Source organism: Leptonychotes weddellii, chromosome 5 (genome assembly GCF_054177405.1).
Source record: "Leptonychotes weddellii isolate Sample4059 chromosome 5, ASM5417740v2, whole genome shotgun sequence".
NCBI lineage: Eukaryota > Metazoa > Chordata > Mammalia > Carnivora > Phocidae > Leptonychotes > Leptonychotes weddellii.
In genome coordinates this window covers 141,985,636-142,005,084 of record NC_138373.1, presented here as the reverse complement: position 1 = coordinate 142,005,084, position 19,449 = coordinate 141,985,636, and the positions used below count along the sequence as shown (strand labels likewise).

The following is a 19,449-nucleotide window of genomic DNA, read 5'->3' as shown; positions in this document are numbered from 1 at the left end:
TTCATTGGGCGCCTGGGTGGCTCAGTCGGTTAAGCGACTGCCTTCGGCTCAGGTCATGATCCGGGAGTCCCGGGATCGAGTCCCGCATCGGGCTCCCTGCTCGGCGGGGAGTCTGCTTCTCCCTCTGACCCTCCCCCCTCTCATGTGCTCTCTCTCTCTCATTCTCTCTCTCAAATAAATAAATAAAATCTTTAAAAAAAAAAAAAAGAACATCTAGATTTCTAAGGAACTTTGCCAGTCAATGCCAAGTAAGGTTTCTAAGATGCACTGGAAGAGAAACTTCTAAAGATAAAGAATGACTGGGTCAAATGGGTGGCTCAGTTGGTTAAGTGTCTGCCTTTGGCTCAGGTCATGAACCCAGGGTCCCGGGATCGAGTCCCACATCAGGCTCCCTGCTCGGCGGGGAGCCTGCTTCTCCCTCTGACCCTCCCCCCTCTCATGTGCTCCCTCTCTCTCATTCTCTCTCTCTCAAAATAAAAATAAAATCTTTAAAAAATAAATAAATAAATAAAAATAAAAATACACAACTATTCCCACTGTTGATTAGAAAAAATAACAGGGATGTTTCATTAACTAAAAGAAAAATAGTGCTGATTTTTATATTGAGAGTAGTAATAATGTACATTTAATTTGTTTAATGCTTTACAATAAACTTATACTTGACTATAGATAATTTAATCTTCATTTACACATTAGATTCATATATCTGAGATGTCAACTCCTACCTTTATATTTTCTTCATAAGTATATAGGGTCTGTCACCTATCTTTTGTATAACAAAGTCTAATTACAGAATTTTAATTTAAACTTATCTATTCTGAGGAAGAGATGATGTTAAATCACTAGAGAAAAATTAATATTACCCAGTAAATTTGCCTAATATTATTAACGTAGGGTTTTCCAGGTCTTTGCTCAGATATTACCTCCTTCTTAATTGTTTACCCTCCCACCACTCTAGGCTGGTTACACTCTATCACCTTAACCGGGCTAGGTTTTTTTTTTTTAACAGAACTTGCTACTTTAACTTTTTTTTTAAGATTTTATTTATTTATTTCACAGAGAGAGATAGCAAGAGCAGGAACACAAGCAGGGGGAGTGGGAGAGGTTGAGAAGCAGGCTTCCCGCCGAGCAGGGAGCCCGACGCGGGGCTCGATCCCAGGACCCTGGGACCATGACCTGAGCCGAAGGCAGACGCTTAATGACTGAGCCACCCAGGTGCCCCAGAACTTGCTACTTTAAATTACATTATATATTTAGTATTTTACTTGTTTACTCTCTACCTCCTTCACTGAAATGGACACACCATGATGGTAAAGACAGACTTTTCTTCTCACCCCTGTATCTCCAATGCCTATTATAATACCTGGCACATAATAGGTACTATGCAAAAAATAAATGTTTATTGGATACTTGAATGAATGAATGAGAAGCTAAAACAAGTAATTTTCTTTTCAATTTTTTCCTCACATACTGAGAAACATAGTGGTCTCAAAGTTTGTCTTGCAACCAGTAAAGAACCATATTGCACCATGTATGTTTAGTACCACTAATTGAGAAAATACGTTTTCTGACAAAAAGTTCATAAAGGAGAAGGATTTTTCCTAGAATTTTTAGGGGCCATTATCTCTGTATTTTGGATATTTTTAAGGCACCAGACAAATGAAGTTATGCCCTCCTTTATTCCCAAAGCACTTTATTCCAACATTTATTCCAACATTTAGTGTCCTATGCTATCATTTGGTTTTAGGATGTCTTTCTTCTTGCCTAGATTGTGAGTGCTCCTTTCTTTTTTTCCGATCCAGCAGCTAGAACAGTGCTCAACACATAGTAAATGAATGAATAAATTAATGTGTTGCACACATAATGAAAACAATGTTTATGAAATCATGAATGACAATAGGAATTTAAGTGAAGAATAGCACCTGTAGCCACAATGAAACAATGGTGGGTGATCTCCTGGGACTTACACTGGGCAGAGGGAGCATCTTTTGGTCTATAGGTCTGTCCCTGTTGAAATGCAACAGAAGCACAGGGGTGCAAGGGTTAGGGATCAGCCCCTGTCACCAGGTAGAACTCAGTTACATGAAGCATTGGGAAAGTCCTGGTTCATCTGGACTTGACTGGATATCTCAGAAGACAAACATCAGGCAAGTAAGCTGGGGGTGGAAAAATGGGGGGGGGGCGCCAGAAGGACCCTCTATAAGAACCATGGTACCCCTGGATTCACTGCTAATATCTGGGCCAAGATCCAAACAAGAGCCCTTCTTGCTGAGGAAATCCAAAGTGTTCAGATACTTCCCTTGCAAAGCAATCCACTCATCTCGCTCTGAAGCTGTCCAGGTTTAGCAGGAAAATGCTGCTTTAAATGTCAAATCTTACTTAGTCATGTAATACCCACTCAGGAAACAAAACCAAAACCAAAAAGGACATGCTAGAAATAGTTTATGGAAAGGAGAGGCTCGAAGTTCATTCTTGTTACCTAGCCTGCCCTTTCCAACCCTCTCCCCTTCATAACTTAGGGCATGAAATTACAATCTGATGTGATTTCATAACCGAAGTTCTTACTGAGATCTACTAGCAAAAATGCCTAAGGATTTCCTATCAGTATGATTAAATATGATGTTTTACTCTTCCTGTGAGAATGAAAAATGGCTCTATGCCGTTGTGTGTCCAAACAGTCATTTATTCATTCATTCACTTACAGGTAGGGCAGTAGTACAGTGTAATGGATGGATTCTGATGTAGGAACATGTAGACTTTAACATTTAAAATCTGGTGATCTTGAGCAAGTCATTTTGTCCTTTCTGAGCCTCAGCTTCCTCAGCGATAAAATATAGGTAATAACAATTCATACTCTGCCTGGGTTGCTTCTGGAACACACTAAGCTCCTCCCCTCTTCAGGACCTTTGCACATGCTGTTCCCTTTAGAATCTTTCTTTTCTAACTGGTGTCTTTCTGTCCATGTTACCCAACATTTATTTTATAAGGAGAAAGAGTTGCATGGATTAAATTTGAGTTAGAACCCAGAGTGAGTAAATATTTGGTGAACAAATGAATTTATTAAATTCCATTGAGCATTGTGTGCCAGCTGCTTTATATAGTTTTAGCCTCACAATAACCAAGCAAAGTAAGTATTCGTATCCCTATTTTACAGATGAGGAAAATGGAGATCAAGGAAGTTAAATGACTGTCCATGTACACATGCTCTTAAGTGGCAATGCGGGGATTCAAGTCCAATGCCTTTGCCTTTCCATGAGGCCACATTATTTACCCATGCCCCACCCCCATGCATTCCCCACCACAGAGGACCTCATGCCCCACCTTTACCTCTGATAAAATGTGATTTTGCTGCTGCTGAACCAGAGTAAGCCAGACCTTACCATGCTCTTCTTGTCAGCCTTCTGGATCGTGTACCCTGTGATGGCTGCATTTCCATCATCCTTTGGTGGTATCCAAGATAGAGCAACGTTCTCTCCCCACACATCCTCAATCTTCACCAGCTGAGGTGGACGTGGACGGTCTGTAAGATGAATTCATGGCATCACTGTGAAATCACCTTCCCTCCCAACCTATGCGGTGGTCTCCTCCTTAACAGCAGTTTTGCTTTCTGTGGGCAACTGATGTCCAGAAGCCAGATGCTCCTCCTTCTGACATAGTGTCAGAAGGTCGATGGTAGCCTAACGCTATGTCACAATGCCTGCGTCATTCACCTCACTTCATGTCATCACATAGGCATTTTATCGTCTCACATTACCATCATCAGAAGGGTGAGTATAGTACAATGAGATATTTTGTGAGAGAGACCACATTAACTTTATTACAGTATATGGTTATACTTGATCTGTTTTATTGTTAGTTATTGTTGTTAATCTCTTACTATGCCTAATTTATAAATTGAATTTATCACAGGTATGGATGTATAAAACAAAATATAGCATATATAGGGTTTGGTACTACCTGTGGTTTCAGACATCTGGGAACGTGTCTCCATCCATAAAGGGGACCGCTGTACCTCATTACAGGAGGATATTTGAAATGTCCTTCCTTCCCTACATTTCTACCCACATTTCTTTCACCATTCTTAAACATCAGAGAAGTGGAATGCACTCCAGCTAAGTTTATCTGGAAACTCTTGACTTTCATCTTCATGGAATGAAAAGGATTTTGAAAAGGAAATTTAAATGAAACTTCAAACCTCATTAGCCATCCCTCCAAGGGCAGGCTACTGGCAATGAAGCACAAGGCTACCCTGCCTAATGGGAAATGAAAGCTGACCTCGGACTCCAAATCATAGAGCCCATCTGGGCCAAGCATCTCTGGCTTTTGGTGAGAGGCACGGAGGCCACAGCCTGTGAGTGGGTTCCTCTGTTGTACCCAAAAGACACCTTTAGTAGGCATGAGGAAAACTTGTTTTATCTCTCTGCCAACATAAATTTGGAACTAGTAAAATAACTAGAATGATAATTATTATTTATTTGAGTGTGTAAGCAATGGCCCAGGCACTTAGAACTACCTGATAAAGTAACTACGTGTCAAAGAAAGGTTCTTTTGTATGTTTCAGAGGGCAGTGCTCTTCCAGACCCTCCCATGGGGGCTCCCATTACAATGGAGCCCGGCCAGATCCAAGGGCACAGGGTAGCCTCAACACTTCTCAACTTAACAATAATCAAGAAGGTTTAGCCAATAGGAAGAGACTACTTAATTTAAAGGGCATGAACTTTTATCCAATCTGCCATAGGAAGTTGCTCCTTTGGTGAGAAAACCCCTAGTATCAGCAAATTTGCTGAAATATAATAATAAAAATGACTGGAAACAAGGCTTCTGTAGCTCTGCTCTTAAATGTATTTCTTGACATGGCAAAAATTATAGCAAGTGAGAGGAGTCCATCTGTTAGCCTCCTCTATTCCCCTAACTCTAGACAGAAGTAAGAACTACACTTATTTATTGTTTGGACAGGTGAGTGAGTATCTAGCCCTACAGGATCAACCATTTTAGTTTAACTGTTTAGGTAATCTTCCTTACACTTAATAAAAACTTTTCATTCTCCATTAAAACTTTATTATTAGCGTATTTTAGGTGTAGTAGGAAACATGTTAAGTTATGTCTAGAATCTACTATGTTTTTTATGCAAGAATTCAAAACAGGAAATACTTCATCACCAAGGAGTTGAGAAACAGAATAAGAGAGAAGTGGATTATAAAGCAGTACAAAGCATTTGCACTAAAAAGTATATACATTAATTTTCTTTAACATGTATGCCCTAAGTCTCCAATGATTAGTCTTTTTAGTCAGTAAAAAATTATTTTAACAAGTCTTACTAATTTATCTATATTTTTTTAATTCTAAAAAAAGAACTTAACAAAAATTCTTACTCTTGCCTTAATGATAAGGACAGTTAGTCCAAATACTGCTTTGACAGAACATTCTAGTTCCCTCTTCCAAACCTACCAACGATCTGGATATCGATTGATGCAGTTTCCACAAATTTTTCCACTTTGACTTGCAGATCATATTTCCCAGAGTGGCTCCTCTCTGCTTTTCTGATAAATATGATTGTATCAGTCTCAGAGTTGCGAATGTTTATTTGATTCTTATCAATTTCTGCACCATCTTTCTTCCAAGTTAATTCTGGTCTTGGTTTTCCCTAAAAAGACAGAAAGAGTAGAGGCGGAGGGAAATCAGATGGTCTTAAGACTTTATTTTCAGCATTACAAAAAATGACAGTTGCGGGGCACCTGGGTGGCTCAGTCATTAAGAGGCTGCCTGTGGCTCAGGTCATGGTCCCAGGGTCCTGGGATCGAGCCCCACATCGGGCTCCCCGCTCAGCCAGGAGCCTGCTTCTCCCTCTCCCACTCCCCCTGCTTGTGTTCCCTCTCTCGCTGTGTCTCTCTCTGTCAAATAAATAAAATCTTAAAAAAAAATGACAGTTGCTTACCCCATTCTAGGCAAAGCTGGAGACCGTCTGGTGGTCAGCAACTATGGCAGAAACAGCGGTACTCACATTGCCTGTTGACTGCATTCTTTGTGCAAGGCACTACATTAGGTACATGATGTTTACTATTTCCTTTAATCTTCACATTAAGATAATAAGTATCATTATCCTCATTTTTGGATAAAGGAATTAAATGACTTGCCCAAGGCCTTGTAGCTTAAGGAAGTGCTGGAACCAGGTCTTACAGCCGTGTCTCTCTAGCTCCAAACCTGGTGCAACACAGCATAATGGTTAAGAACATGGGCTCTGGGGCCCTGGAATCTGTATTTGGATGCAGTGACCTCTTAATAGCTGTATGACCTTGGTCAAGTTACTTAACCTTTCTGTGCCTCAATTTCCCAATCTGTAAAATGAGAACAATGATAGCACCTATCTCACAGGATGGTTATAAAGATTGAAGTGACAGAAGCTGGACACACAGGCCCCCAAAATGTGGGAACTGGGATTAGTATCAGCAGTAGACAAGGTGGGAAAACTGGAGGGCAGATTCGGCAGCTCCAGTCCACCCTGAGTGCCTGCCTAGTGCCAGCTCCTGGTTTTAGTTGAGGCTGTGGGGAGAGAGAAGTGGGAGGAACCTTGCCAAGCTATCTCCTTCCTCCTCCGCTGTGTTTATACTCGCATCCTCCTTGGCTTTCCTTCTGATTTCACACACTATATGTAGAAGGTAACTGCCTCTTTTAAGCTGTAGGCCCCAAGTGCAATGAGGGTGGTCTGAACTGGCTGTCCTTTAGCTTGCTTGTCATGCATGGTAGCCTGGGTTTGAATGAGCTCTGTGTGTGTGTTCAAATGTGTGCAGAGACCTAAATTTTAATTCTAGAGCCATGCTATCTGAGATAAGAGCCACAAGCTACATATACCTATTTAAACTGAAACTAATTTAAATTAAGGAAAATGAAAAATTAATCTTCCCAGTTGCACTGGTTCCAAGTATCACATTTCAAGTGCTCAGTGGTCGTATTTGGCTGGTGGCTACCATATTGGACTTTGATGCTATAAAACATTTCCATCATTGTAGAAAGTTATATTGAAAAGTGCTGTCTAGAGGCATAAAGAGTCCAGCAAGTAATGGGGTGGTGGTGCAGTGTGTGTGTGTGTGTGTGTGTGTGTGTGTGTGTGTGTATGAGACCAAAATTGATTACTGTAGGTGAAGCCTGGTTAATCTTGTAAACAACAGATTCTTTTGCTGGAGCAATGTTTAACAACGTTTGCATCTTTTAGTTAGTGGCATCAAGATTTCAACATTCAGTTATCCCTCTTCCTTTGGCTTGGAGTGATTGTGGGAAGTACGTACATGTTGTTTTCCTGAATGTTACACCAAGAGCTTCACTTAAAATGAAGACTAGTTTTATTATAGATGTGCAGGGCCAGAATCTTTAAGCATTTCTTGTTTTGGCATCTCTTTGGTATTTTCTCTCTGCCCAACCTTAGTCCCTGAGCTTCAGACCAGTCCAACCTAGGTGTCATTCACCTCATGCAGAAGGAAAATCTATCAGTTTAATAGATTCCTCAGCAAGCACGAGATTGTTTACTCACTCCCCAAATCTCTTGCATTATTTATCCACTTTTCCTCTGAGGAAATCCTGAATCATGATGAGCTGAAGTGCTAGAGTACCTGTTTCTACTTCTTAAACACCTCAGCACTGGAAAGAGAAAATAAGTGACCCTAAATTATTACCTGGAAAGGTATAACCAGATTGACAGCTTCTCCAACTCTGCGGATATAAGTTTGCTTCAGGTGCCTTGGGATGCGAATCTTTGGACGCTCTGAGTGAGGAGAATAGCATAATTTTGTGATCAGTAGAGTACACTGGAAATAGCCTTACATAAGCACACTGGCATGATACTCACTGGGATATCCTTGTGCTGACGTCTCTACAGTAAAATCTTAGACGTGCCATTACCAGATAACGTACAGTAACTTTGGTTCCAAACATTTTCTTCAAGCAGAAATGTTTTCACAGTTTGACTCAACAGAATCTATCCTTGACCTCCTTGATTTTATGGCAACTTCCTATTTTTATAGTCATTAGAAGTCTAAAGCAACTTTATAGAAAAACACCAAATTTTCTCTTAGGACCTTACATATATTTTTCATAGTTTCTAACAGCAAGTGTACTCTCCAGTGAACACTCCACAAAAGATCAACAGGCAGCACATTAGCTGGTATGACTGCTCATTTTTTCTCACCAGAAAAAAACAAAACAAAAAAAGTTTTTGCACCTAGCACTTGTTATTTAGGTAATTCTGTTGGAACTGGATAGTAACTTTCTCCCTGTGTGGCTATGAGGTACAATAGGTGGCTCTAGCCCACTACGTATTGACATTCATTAATTAAACACCATAAAGATACTAGAACATGTTGTTACAAACCCATCAGAAGCAGGGAGTCAAAGGCTCAGAGGCTCACAGGGATGAAGCAGTTCTCATCATTTGAGTGCTTAGTATGTGACAGACACTGGACTAAATACTTTTCATGAGGGGACTAATTTAAACCTCAAGGCCACCTTGTAGGATAGGTATGGTTTTACTTCATGATAAAGAAACAGGAGCATAGGAGGTTAAGTAACTTGCCCTTGGTGACACAGCCAGGATTAGAAGCTAGAGTCAGCCTTGAGTGCTTATGATCAGAAGCATGGACTTCAGATTAGAGATCTGGGTTTGAGTCCTAGATCTGATAGATAGGGGTTCTGGTTTCAGACTCTTCCATAAAATCAGAATGATGAAAGCATCTAATTTGGACGATTGTTGTGAGGATTAAATAAGGTTATCCATGTAAAGCATTTAGCATAATGGCTGAGCATAATAAGTGCTCAATAAACTTTAGGAGATGATGATGATGATGATTACTGAATGTTGGGGCTGGAAGAGAACTTGGAGATCCCCTAGCTCCCTAACTTTATATATGAGGAAAAAGAAACTCAGCCAGATTCTGTAGTAAACCATTATCATAATAAAAGCTAACACATATAGAGAGCTTATTACGTGGCAAGCATTCTGTTAAGCAGCAAAATGGATCAATGTATTTAATCCTCACAGCCTCTTGATGGGTCAGGTATTATTATTATCTCCGTTTTGCAGATGAAAAAAATTAAGGCTCAGGAAGATCAAGTCTCTTGCCTGAGGTCACATGGCTAATACCTAATGAAAACAGGATTCAACTTATAAAGGCTGTCTCCAGAATCTACTAAGAAAATGTGCAAGCTTCATGCTTTCTTTCATCCATCCATCCATCCATCCCACAATTCACTTCCGAAAGGTTTCAGGCAGCCACAACATGAGACTGTGGCAGAAGGTGGTCTAGGACCCAGATATCCAGGCCCCCAGTCCAGTGTTCTTTCCCCTGGAGCAGCAATTCTCAAACATTTTGGTCTCAGTATTTTATCACACTCTCAAAAATTAACAAGGACCCCTCCCAAAAAAGCAATTGCTCAGCCATTGTTTATGTGGGCTGTATCTATCAATATTTACCATATTAGAAATTAAAGCAGGACATTTGAAATATTTATTCACTTAAAAATAAAAACATAAATAACATTTTAATGGCATTAGTTTATATTTTAGCAAATCTACTTAATGTCTGACTTAATAGAGGATATCTGGAGTCTCCTATTTGTTCCTGCCTTCAATCTGTTATAATATGTTGTATAGGTTGAAGTCATTTAAATGAAGAAAATCTGGCTTCACACAGCCAGAAGAAATATTTTAATAAACTTTTTAGACAATTTTGGATATTCCTTTTTGCTTCTACACTAAAACATGATAAATTGTAATTTCTTAAAGGTGAGCTGCAATGTGGAATCTGAAACCATTTCAATTAACTCTTCACACCCTGTTACATTAAAATCCGCTGGTCTAGCTTACATTTTTAATATATATTTTACCCATGCATATTATTTATTTATTTATTTATTTGAGAGAGAGAAAGAGATAGAGAGCATGAGAGGAGGGAGGTTCAGAGAGAGAAGCAGACTCCCTGCCGAGCAGGGAGCCCGATGCGGGACTCGATCCTGGGACTCCAGGATCATGACCTGAGCCGAAGGCAGTCGCTTAACCAACTGATCCACCCAGGCACCCTACCCATGCATATTTTTAACATGTATTTGTCATTTGGAAAATATTACTTCGCCAAATTATGTAGATCTTCCAAATGTTGACACATTCCATTATTCATTGTCAAAAAATTACATTCATTAATACCACTGCCTACTTAATGAGAATAGTTATAAGTGTTGAGAGCTGTCAAGTCCATGGGGGTGGATATAAGTTTTCCAAAATTCTAACTTTTGCTTGAAAGCTCACATTTTTTTTCATTGAAATGCTGACAACAAATACTATAAGTTGTTTTCTTTGAAGTGGCAGGCTTATTGTTTTCATATTCTACAAAATGCCTGCCAAATAGCCATTTTTTTTCAAGTAAAAATGGAATTTTCTGAAGAAGGTCACTAGTTCAGCCTCTCACTCAGTTGCACAAGTGCTATTTCTAGAGACAACCACTGCACTGCAGTATGCAGTGTAAGGCCTCTTACTTTGCAGTTCATTGCCACATAGACATAGGAAAAATGTGTACTCAAGGACCAAGGTTTAATAAAATTAATAATGTTTATGCTTCATCAAGAACATGCCGAGGGATGACTGGGTGGCTCAGTTGTTAAGCGTCTGCCTTCGGCTCAGGTCATGATTCCAGGGTCCTGGGATCGAGCCCCACATTGGGCTCCCTGCTCCGCAGGAAACCTGCTTCTCCCTCTCCCACTCCCCCTGCTTGTGTTCCCTCTCTCGCTGTGTCTCTCTCTGTCAAACAAATAAATAAAATCTTAAAAAAAAAAAAAAGAACATGCAGAGGTGGGGCACCTGGGTGGTTCAGTCGGTTAAGTGTCTGCCTTCGGCTCAGGTCATGATCTCGGGGTCCTGGGATCGAGCCCCGCATCGGGAGTCTGCTTCTCTCTCTCCATCTACCCCACCCCCTGCTCATGCTGTCTCACTTGCTCTCTCTCTCTCAAATAAATAAATAAAATCATTAAAAAAAAAAAAAAGAACATGCATGCCGAGGCAAAGCTGGCCCTTTTATTTTAACTGTGAGTGCAAGGTGGTGAGGGAGACAGAAATAACTAGCATAGTTTGGTGGCACTGACTGAGTCTGTGCTGAGGCCCCTGCAGTTTTACTCACCATCACTTGTGCACCATCAGTGCAGATGTCAAACATTGAAAAGGGCAACTAATGTGTCCATTTCATTATGAAGATGGTTCTGGCCTTGCAGACCCATCGGAGCCATGTGGCGGCTGTTTGTTTGCACGGCTGCATTCATGCTCCCTCTCTTCAATGGGAGAGATGGCTCGCGGAACCCGGTGAGGTTAACTAACTGGTCCTCATACCGAGTTACAAACCCTGAGCTGACCTCCACACTGGTGGAAAGGAGCTGTTTTGTTCGTTCCTAACTCCCAGGGGCATTGACAATACATCAAAGGAGTGACAGCAAAATAGAAAGTTTGGAGGGAAAAAAAGGGGGTTGAAACATAAAACCAAATAATGTTGGCAATGGAGACAAAATTTTGAAAGTCTTGTCACCTACCTATGATTTCTTTCACCAGAATGGGCTGGGAGTAGTACTTCGGCTCGCTGGCACCTGCCGCGTTCACAGCCTTCACACGCACAAAGATCCTTGCATCCATAGGCAGACCTGTGATGGTGAACTTGGTCTTGTCGATCAGCTCTGTGTTTGCAACTATCCAATCTGCAGCTAAAATCCACAAAAGAAAAAGAAGGAGAAATTGTGTTTAGAGAAAGAAATCATCCTCACTGGTACAGTCGGCTCCAAACTAGTAATTGACTCATAATTCAGTCAGTTGGAGGAAATATGATTTTGGTCTGGAGTCATACTACATGGGTAGCATTTTTCTTTTTTTTTTTTTTTTAAAGATTTTATTTATTTAAGAGAGAGAGAGAGCGCATAAGAGGGGGGGAGCGGGAGAGGGAAAAGCAGACTCCCCGCTGAGCAGGGAGCCCGACGTGGGACTCGATCCTGGGACTCCAGGATCATGACCTGAGCCGAAGGCAGTCGCTTAACCAACGGAGCCACCCAGGCACCCTGGGTGAGCATTTTTCATGTTAAATGAAAAATAGTCTAGAATGGCTAATGTAAATGACAGGAAGAAGGATAATCAGATTCTGCTATTTCTGAAAAACCTCTTATTCAGGATACTATAATACTAGAGTATCTGAATTCTTGGGGACAGTTGGGGATACTTTCCTGAATCACAGTAACTGTCCCCAGGAATTTTGTAGCAGTTTTATTCCAATTCAGTTTTATAAGGATTGACATAATCATGACATTTAGCCACCAACATACGTTAAACTTCAGAACAGGAAAATGCTATTCTTATGAATGAGAGACACAGGCCTTTATAGTCATATAATCTCTGTTTTATCTTAGCTGTTTTTTTATTATGAGGCACTATTATGGGCCCAGGGAGTCAGATCATGCTCCCATTTATGAAACAAGAAGTTAATATCCATGGCAAAAAGGAAACACAGCTCAGGAGCCAAGACCTCATAAGGAATTGGCATAATTCTTTTACCTTGATCAAAAATGTTGATATTTTTAAAAGGTTTTGGTAGCTTTGTCTATAACATCAAAAGAGGGGTTTGCAAATATTTCAACTTCTTAAAAGTTTCTATGCATTATGCCCTGGGGGCGGGGAGGGGGAACGCTTGCTTTCCACATTATTAGCTCACTGCCCGCCCACCCCCTTGATCTCTAAGGGCTTTTTTGTGTGTGGGTAGTAGGTGTACTTCATGCTTGGTCATGGAACATTCCCAGAAACTTTTATCATATAATAAGAAAGTTTGAAAGCTTTCACAGAATACTTTACCTGGTAGATCATATGCAGCCTCCCCATTTTCATCAGACTGATTTGCTGATGTACCTTTGAGAATCCGTCATTAAAATTAATTAAAGACACCCACTTTCACACCAGAAGAATATCGTATCAGTAGTCAGCATTCTCTGTTAGTAAAGTATGCAAAGTATGCAAAGATATTTGTCTTCAGAGCAGTGACGGAAGAGACCAAACACATTAGGGAGAGGGGGAGTTCCTCAGGAGAGCCACAGCCTGCTCTGTTCAGACTGTGGTTTTTGTCCTGAGTCATCTGCCACAGAGAAGAGGAGGAGAAAAGAGGTTGGGCACTTCCAGCTGTGGGAACAAGAGGTAGAGAGGAACAAAGCAAGACCCTGAAGAGAAAGGAGGAGCAGGTCTTGGACTCCACAGAGAAGCGGCACACAGTGGAACAGTCTATCCTTTGACCGGTCCTTGCCCCCTCCGCCTGGGAGGGTCCTCCTAGGTACCCAGGGAACACAGTGCTCCCACTATGGAGTTCAATTCTCACAGGCCGGGAGTGAGGGCACTCATGATAAAGCCAGCCCTGTCTTCCCAGCAGCTCTGGAGGCAGCCCACTGTTGCCACGGCAACGAGTTCTGCAGTCAAGGAAACAAATTGAGCCTGCCTGGGTCCCTGCGTTCCACATGGGGTGGAGGGAATGTTGCTGGCTCATGGGCTAGTTGTGGGTATACCCCACTGGTTTAGGATGATGCCTTTCTACGTTCTCAGGAGAGGAGCAGGGGAGTGGAAACCCCTGGAACCTTCTCCTCTCTCTTATTCCATCCGTTCTAGGAGTATCAGGGAGAAGAAACAGGGAGCAGAATATCCTGGTGGCTGAGAGGGCATGCAGATTGATAAAAATTGAAAAATTTCAATAGGACATCGAAAAAGAGATAAGTCTTTAAGCCAATGGTCAGATTGGGAGCTACCGTGCTGATATTTTCGTAGTGAAGAGGCAGTTGATGAGAAAGTGAAAATAGGAGACAGAAAACGTGCTTGAAAGAGTGAAGAACTAGTAAAGGAGAAATTTCAAGAGAAAACAGGACGAAACAAGATCAGAGGGGAACAAAAAATAGCCCATCCCTTCACCTCTGAACGACTTTAACTGAGGAAAACAGGAGAAAGAAAATGGTGTCTGAGGGATGGGGAAGGAATACGAAAGTTATTTGATACACGAGGAAAATTTTTAAGAAAGAAAAGAAAGAGCTAGAGTGAAGGAAGACAACAAAGAAGAGTAATGTGCTGCAGGCATTAAAAAAACCCAAAAACCGAGAAACAAAAACAAGAGAAAGGCAGAGTCAAAACCAACACACTATCTTATAAAGGAAAGAATTTTCTTACAGAATAAAACCTGACATATCTAAAAGCATTAAACACTACAGAAAATTAGTCTGGAGGACAACAGCCATTAAAAAGAATGAAGAATAGGGCAGCCACATAAAGAAAGAAAAGACTGCAAGAAGAAAGATATACACGTTATGAAAGAACTTCCATAGAAAGCTAATTCCAAAACGTTATGTGGCAAAATATATACATAATAATGACTGTGTACATATATATATGTATATACACATATACATATATATCTACACAGACCACACACAGAATTATGTAAAATACACTTCGTTGTATTTTATCTAAGGTGGGTAACATCAAAATGACAGCCATCTATCATTTTGCTGTATCTTCTTACTTTTTAAACCTATCAGAAAGAAAAGAGTAAAGAATTTGCTCTGTTTCATACATATACGAACATTCGTGCTCAGCAGCCACATCACATGTAAGATTGGGAGATTTTGCTGGTGGGGTGATATAAATAACAGAGTGGAATACTCAGGATTTTTTGAAATAGGGGGAGGAGGAATGGAATGGGAATACACCATATTTTGAAGCACTCAAGAATTTAACTGTTGCATTAGTAATACTACCTCCCTCCCATGCTGGGATACCTGGGAACTTTCTCATAATGTCCCCACCAGTTTTGGTTAGTGGCTTTCTAAGCCCTGGAGAAATCAAGCAGAGTGTTCTGTGAGCTGAGCACATGAAAATGGAACTGTTACCAGGATGCCTTGCCCCGCCCCCCCACCCCCTTCTTGTTCCCTCGAAACCACAACGGACACCAGTGGTGGTCATTTCCAGGGATGCCCCGATCCAAGGGCCTGGGATTTCCTTTTCAGCAGTTTTTTTCTTCATACGAAGTTTCTTTTCCGTAGAAGTTTTCCTCCTGGAAAGGTGCCCTTGTGTTCACATTCCTGATTTCTCAAATGTGCTCGGTAGCCTCTTTCCTTCATGTAAGATCCATGTTAAAGTTTGGGGTCCAAAGAGTTTTCTTAGAGGTTAAATCTTGGCCTATCATTTGTGGAGATAGGAACAAGCTTCCCCGGTGGACTGTTTACCTACCGTCATCTAGAGTGGAGCCTGAGTTCAAACTGGGGCCGTTTTATTCGCTGATTTTCAAATCACGTCAAGCAGGAAATCAAAAAACACAAGAGGCTTTCAGTGAACTTCACATCATTTTTGGTTTTAGGTACACTCTGGCCCATATTTTCTTGTGTCGTTTCTCTTTTTCTATTAACTTTTTTTTTTTTTTTGCCTGTTTCTCTCCTCCTCTTAAATTTAAGTGATTAAATTTTTCTATACCAAGACAAGTTCTGTCACACGTCAAACCTATCACAAGCACCCTCGGGGATTGAATTCTGCTTCCTCTAAGCACTGAGAGTTGTCCTTAATTCTTCTTCTTCTTTTTTTCCTTTAGGAAGGCAGGGGATGATCACCAGCTAACCAAATATATAGACTCTCTTTATTACCCAGAAATAAGCAGTACTTTTGATAACTGACCTCTGCTCAGTATAGAGTTTAGAATTTCCAACTTGCTTCATCCTAACTAGACTTATGTTGCTTGGTACAATTTTGTTCCACCAATTCAAGAAGTGGAAATCTCCAAAGTTTTGTCAGACTCCCTTCCTCCTATGTCTTAGAACTATCATGTTGTCTGATCTGGCAGACTAGCTCGGATATTTTTGAGATCTCCATTTGTTAGCATCAAGTACCAAAGAAAGGCTAAGTTTTTATCCACCTTATAAGGATGACCTCTGCTTGTTGTCATTTTCGGTTGGAAGGAGATTTCCCAAGAACGAGCAACAAAAGAAGGGTGGGGGCGTATCTCACCTATTGATGATAGTATTCATTTTAACTACCAGTTGTACTTACTTCCTTCAAAGCAATACTCTAGCACATAGCCATCTAAACCTGCTGCACCAATGTGGTCTGGGGGCCGCCACTTCATCGTGACAGTGGTGTCAGTTACAGAGTCAACGGTCAGAAGGGTAGGAGGGCTGGTTACAGCTTCAAAGGTAAAAAAAAGAGAGAGAGAGAGAGAGAGAAACAGAAGACATCATTAACTATGGTGTTACAGCACAAGCAGTGATAAAACAAACTAGGATACAAATAAAAATGTACACAGCAGGCCCATGTCTTAATAAAATTCAGTGAATACTCCTCAAGCATATGCTGTGTGGAAGGCAAAGATCTGCTAGGCATAGAAAATTTTAGAAACACTGCCACACTTTCCCTCCCGTTGGGGAGGTTGGTGTTGGAGGCTGGGAGGGCCAAGGAAGTTGAAAAAGTCAAAGTTTGAGATCTAATAATCCAGAGTAAATTTCCCATAACCTTCTAACTTTAAAGTGCAAACTCTTGTACTAAATCTTCTTTCTATTGAAAAAAGTACTTCACTATCAAAAAAAGAGACATCTTATCTTGGTGTCTTTGTCTTTACCAACTGACTGTGTTGGATCACTAGATAACATTTAAAATGTGATTGTAAAGTGAAGAAACTAGTTTTTGAGTGTGCTTTGTTGTAGTGGTCTCTGTTTTGGTTATAATGATTACACCTAGGTGCTGGGTATACCTTCAGAAGGACATATGGGGAGTGGTCATGTGTCAGGGGGCTCAGCTAAGTGCTTTAAGCTGGAAATAGCAACCAGAGCCACCTACGGCTCTCACTGAAATTCTGGTAATAAATTCCAGGTTCTACGTTATGAAGACACTCAACTCTACCAAAGCTGTTTTTCAGTTTCTTAGAAAATTGCTCCTGCCTCCAAACTTCTGCTCACCCACCACTCTAAGAAGCTTCCAGGTCTGCTCCAGTTAGAGGTTGGAAGGTAGCAGTCACAAGCCAGGGCAATGATTTGCATGACAGGTGCATCTCTCTTGACTCACCCAAAGGAACAAAAGGCTTGGAGGGCATACTGGGCTTGGAGATGCCAATGGCATTGACCGCAAAGATGCGGACCTCATAGGCCACACCTTCAATCATCTTCTTGGGCTCAAAAGTTGTTTCTTTGCAGAGATCAAAATTTAGCCTCATCCATCTGGAGCTTTGTTTCTTCTTCCTCTCAATAAAGTATCCTGCAAGTGACACAAAATGGAAACTGAGGTTTTTCCATGGTCTCCAAAATTAAACTTTGTCAGGTGTTAGAATTCTTAAAATTTCCCATATTCTTAGCACCCTAAGTGAAATAGTCAGGTATGCATATATTTTTAGGCCACCTTATTCCATCAGTTGTTTGAGAGAGATTATAGGGAATACAAATATTAATGTCATAGGATATAGATAAAAAGAATATAATATTAAAATATTAAAAATAATACAATAAAATTGGACAGGAAGAGAAGAGAGAAAAATAAATCACAGATATGTAGACTGTAGACACTTATACTTTTTCTATAGTTGAGTAATAGATTTGGTTCCGAGTCCCAACAATGTAGATAAGAAGAGGGAAATGACTAGTTTTGTGAGTTTCAAGTAGAAAAAATTCTTGTTCCATAGGGGAAGCAAATTCTTCTAAGTATTTACCTCTAAAAGAAATTTCTTCATAGACATAGTTCTATGGAACTAGACATTTACTGACTGGACAATTTAAAGTTAGACTTATAGATGTTGCAAAATTAGATATTAAATGTAAATGTCAAACAAAAAAAGAGGACAGGCAGTTAGATGATACTCATCAGAGTTATTTAAATCTCAAGTATTTACAGAGAATTCCAAAATATATTTTAATTTGAATGGATATTTAAAGTCACCGTATGGTAGGTTTTCTTCTAAATGCAATATTTTAAAATGTGCTCTATACTAATGAGCATAAAGAGGATTCCAACTCCACTGGCAGTTCCACAGACAAACATGTACTTACCTAAGATTGGGGACCCTCCATCATAAGCAGGAGGTTCCCAGGTCATGATGCACCAATCATCTCCCACATCTGTCACATTTGGTGCCACTGGAGGATCAGGGATGTCTGTAGCAAACAAAAAATGGAATAGAATAGAATAGAATTAAAAAATAAAATAAAATAAGAGTATATGAGAGCACAAATAAAAATGTTAATTGGAAAATAGATTTTGATGATAATCATTGAAGCATTCTTTTCTGAATACTTTTCCATTCTTTTTTTTTTTTTAAAGATTTTATTTATTTATTTGACAGAGAGAGACACAGCGAGAGAGGGAACACAAGCAGGGGGAGTGAGAGAGGGAGAAGCAGGCTTCCCGCTGAGCAGGGATCCCGATGTGGTGCTCGATCCCAGGACCCTGGGATCCTGACCTGAGCCGAAGGCAGGCACTTAACGACTGAGCCACCCAGGAGCCCCATGAATACTTTTCCATTCTTATTGAAATGCACATAGTAACTAATTTAGGCAAAAAGTCATGTTCCATATGAGATAAGGGAAGGTGAGCCCAAAAAAGATAAAAATAATGATGTATTCAAGTCCTTTAAACTAGTGTCACAACATTAGAGAACAAGCCCCATATGGAACTCAAGACACTTGTCCTTTACTTTGAAAATAGCAACTAAGAAATTATTGCCTAAATATCAGATGTAATTTTGTTTTGTGTTTTGTTTTTTTAACTACAAAGTGAACTTTTAGCAGAACTGAGTCAAGGACTAATTGTTGTAAGTCAGTTGGAAGAATCAAGATGTTGACTGGTAGAAATCCAAGTCAAAAATGGCAAGTGACCATGTCTTGTTAACATAGTTTAGTGCCTGATAAAATGACCCTAGTTTCTGATCCATTTGAAATATATTTCTTAAGGGAAAAATAAAGTGAGATGAAGAGACCATGAGAAACTGGGCCATCAATAATCGCTGGACTCATTTCACTTGGTTTCAGGCTTAGGAATAATGTACTCAGGAGGTCATTTAAGGACTGATAAAGATCTTACTCTTCTACGATGATTGTGATGATGGAAATTGTTTAGCAATTGTGTTTCAGTGAGTTTAGAGGGCACCAAAAGGGAATATAACTGTGGAGAGCTAATGACCAACAGCCCCAAATGGCTAACCTTAGTTATGCATTCCTGCAATTGGACCTCGAGGCAAGAAGAAAGAAGAGAAAGAGAAGGGAAGGGAAGGGCGGGAAGGGAAGGGAAAGAAATTTTAAAGATTTTTATTTATTCATTTGAAAGAGAGAGACAGAGAGCGCACAAGCAGGGGCAGACATAGAGGGAGAGGGAGAAGTAAACTCCCCACTGAGCTGAGAGCCCGACGTGGGGGTAGATCCCAGGACCCTGGATCTACCTGAGCA

At 40.4% G+C, this 19,449-nt stretch overlaps 1 protein-coding gene across 4 annotated transcripts in view; it reads right to left on the bottom strand.

Annotated features, from left to right (window-relative positions):
* Positions 1-3,308: 3,308 nt before the first annotated feature.
* MYBPC1 (myosin binding protein C1) overlaps positions 3,309-19,449 on the bottom strand; it is a 75,840-nt gene continuing 59,699 nt past the window's right edge. For 2 of the 4 annotated variants that reach the window (XM_081822289.1, XM_081822291.1), the window contains 8 exons: positions 18,058-18,162; positions 17,084-17,272; positions 16,076-16,210; positions 12,860-12,913; positions 11,560-11,727; positions 7,668-7,756; positions 5,449-5,644; positions 3,309-3,520 (listed from right to left, as the gene is read on the bottom strand). In XM_081822289.1, coding sequence (XP_081678415.1) covers positions 3,324-3,520; positions 5,449-5,644; positions 7,668-7,756; positions 11,560-11,727; positions 12,860-12,913; positions 16,076-16,210; positions 17,084-17,272; positions 18,058-18,162 — 1,133 coding nt within the window. In that variant the 3' untranslated portion in view covers positions 3,309-3,323. The remainder of the gene's footprint in view (positions 3,521-5,448; positions 5,645-7,667; positions 7,757-11,559; positions 11,728-12,859; positions 12,914-16,075; positions 16,211-17,083; positions 17,273-18,057; positions 18,163-19,449) is intronic. The other 2 variants (XM_081822290.1, XM_081822292.1) reach the window with 1 other exon arrangement.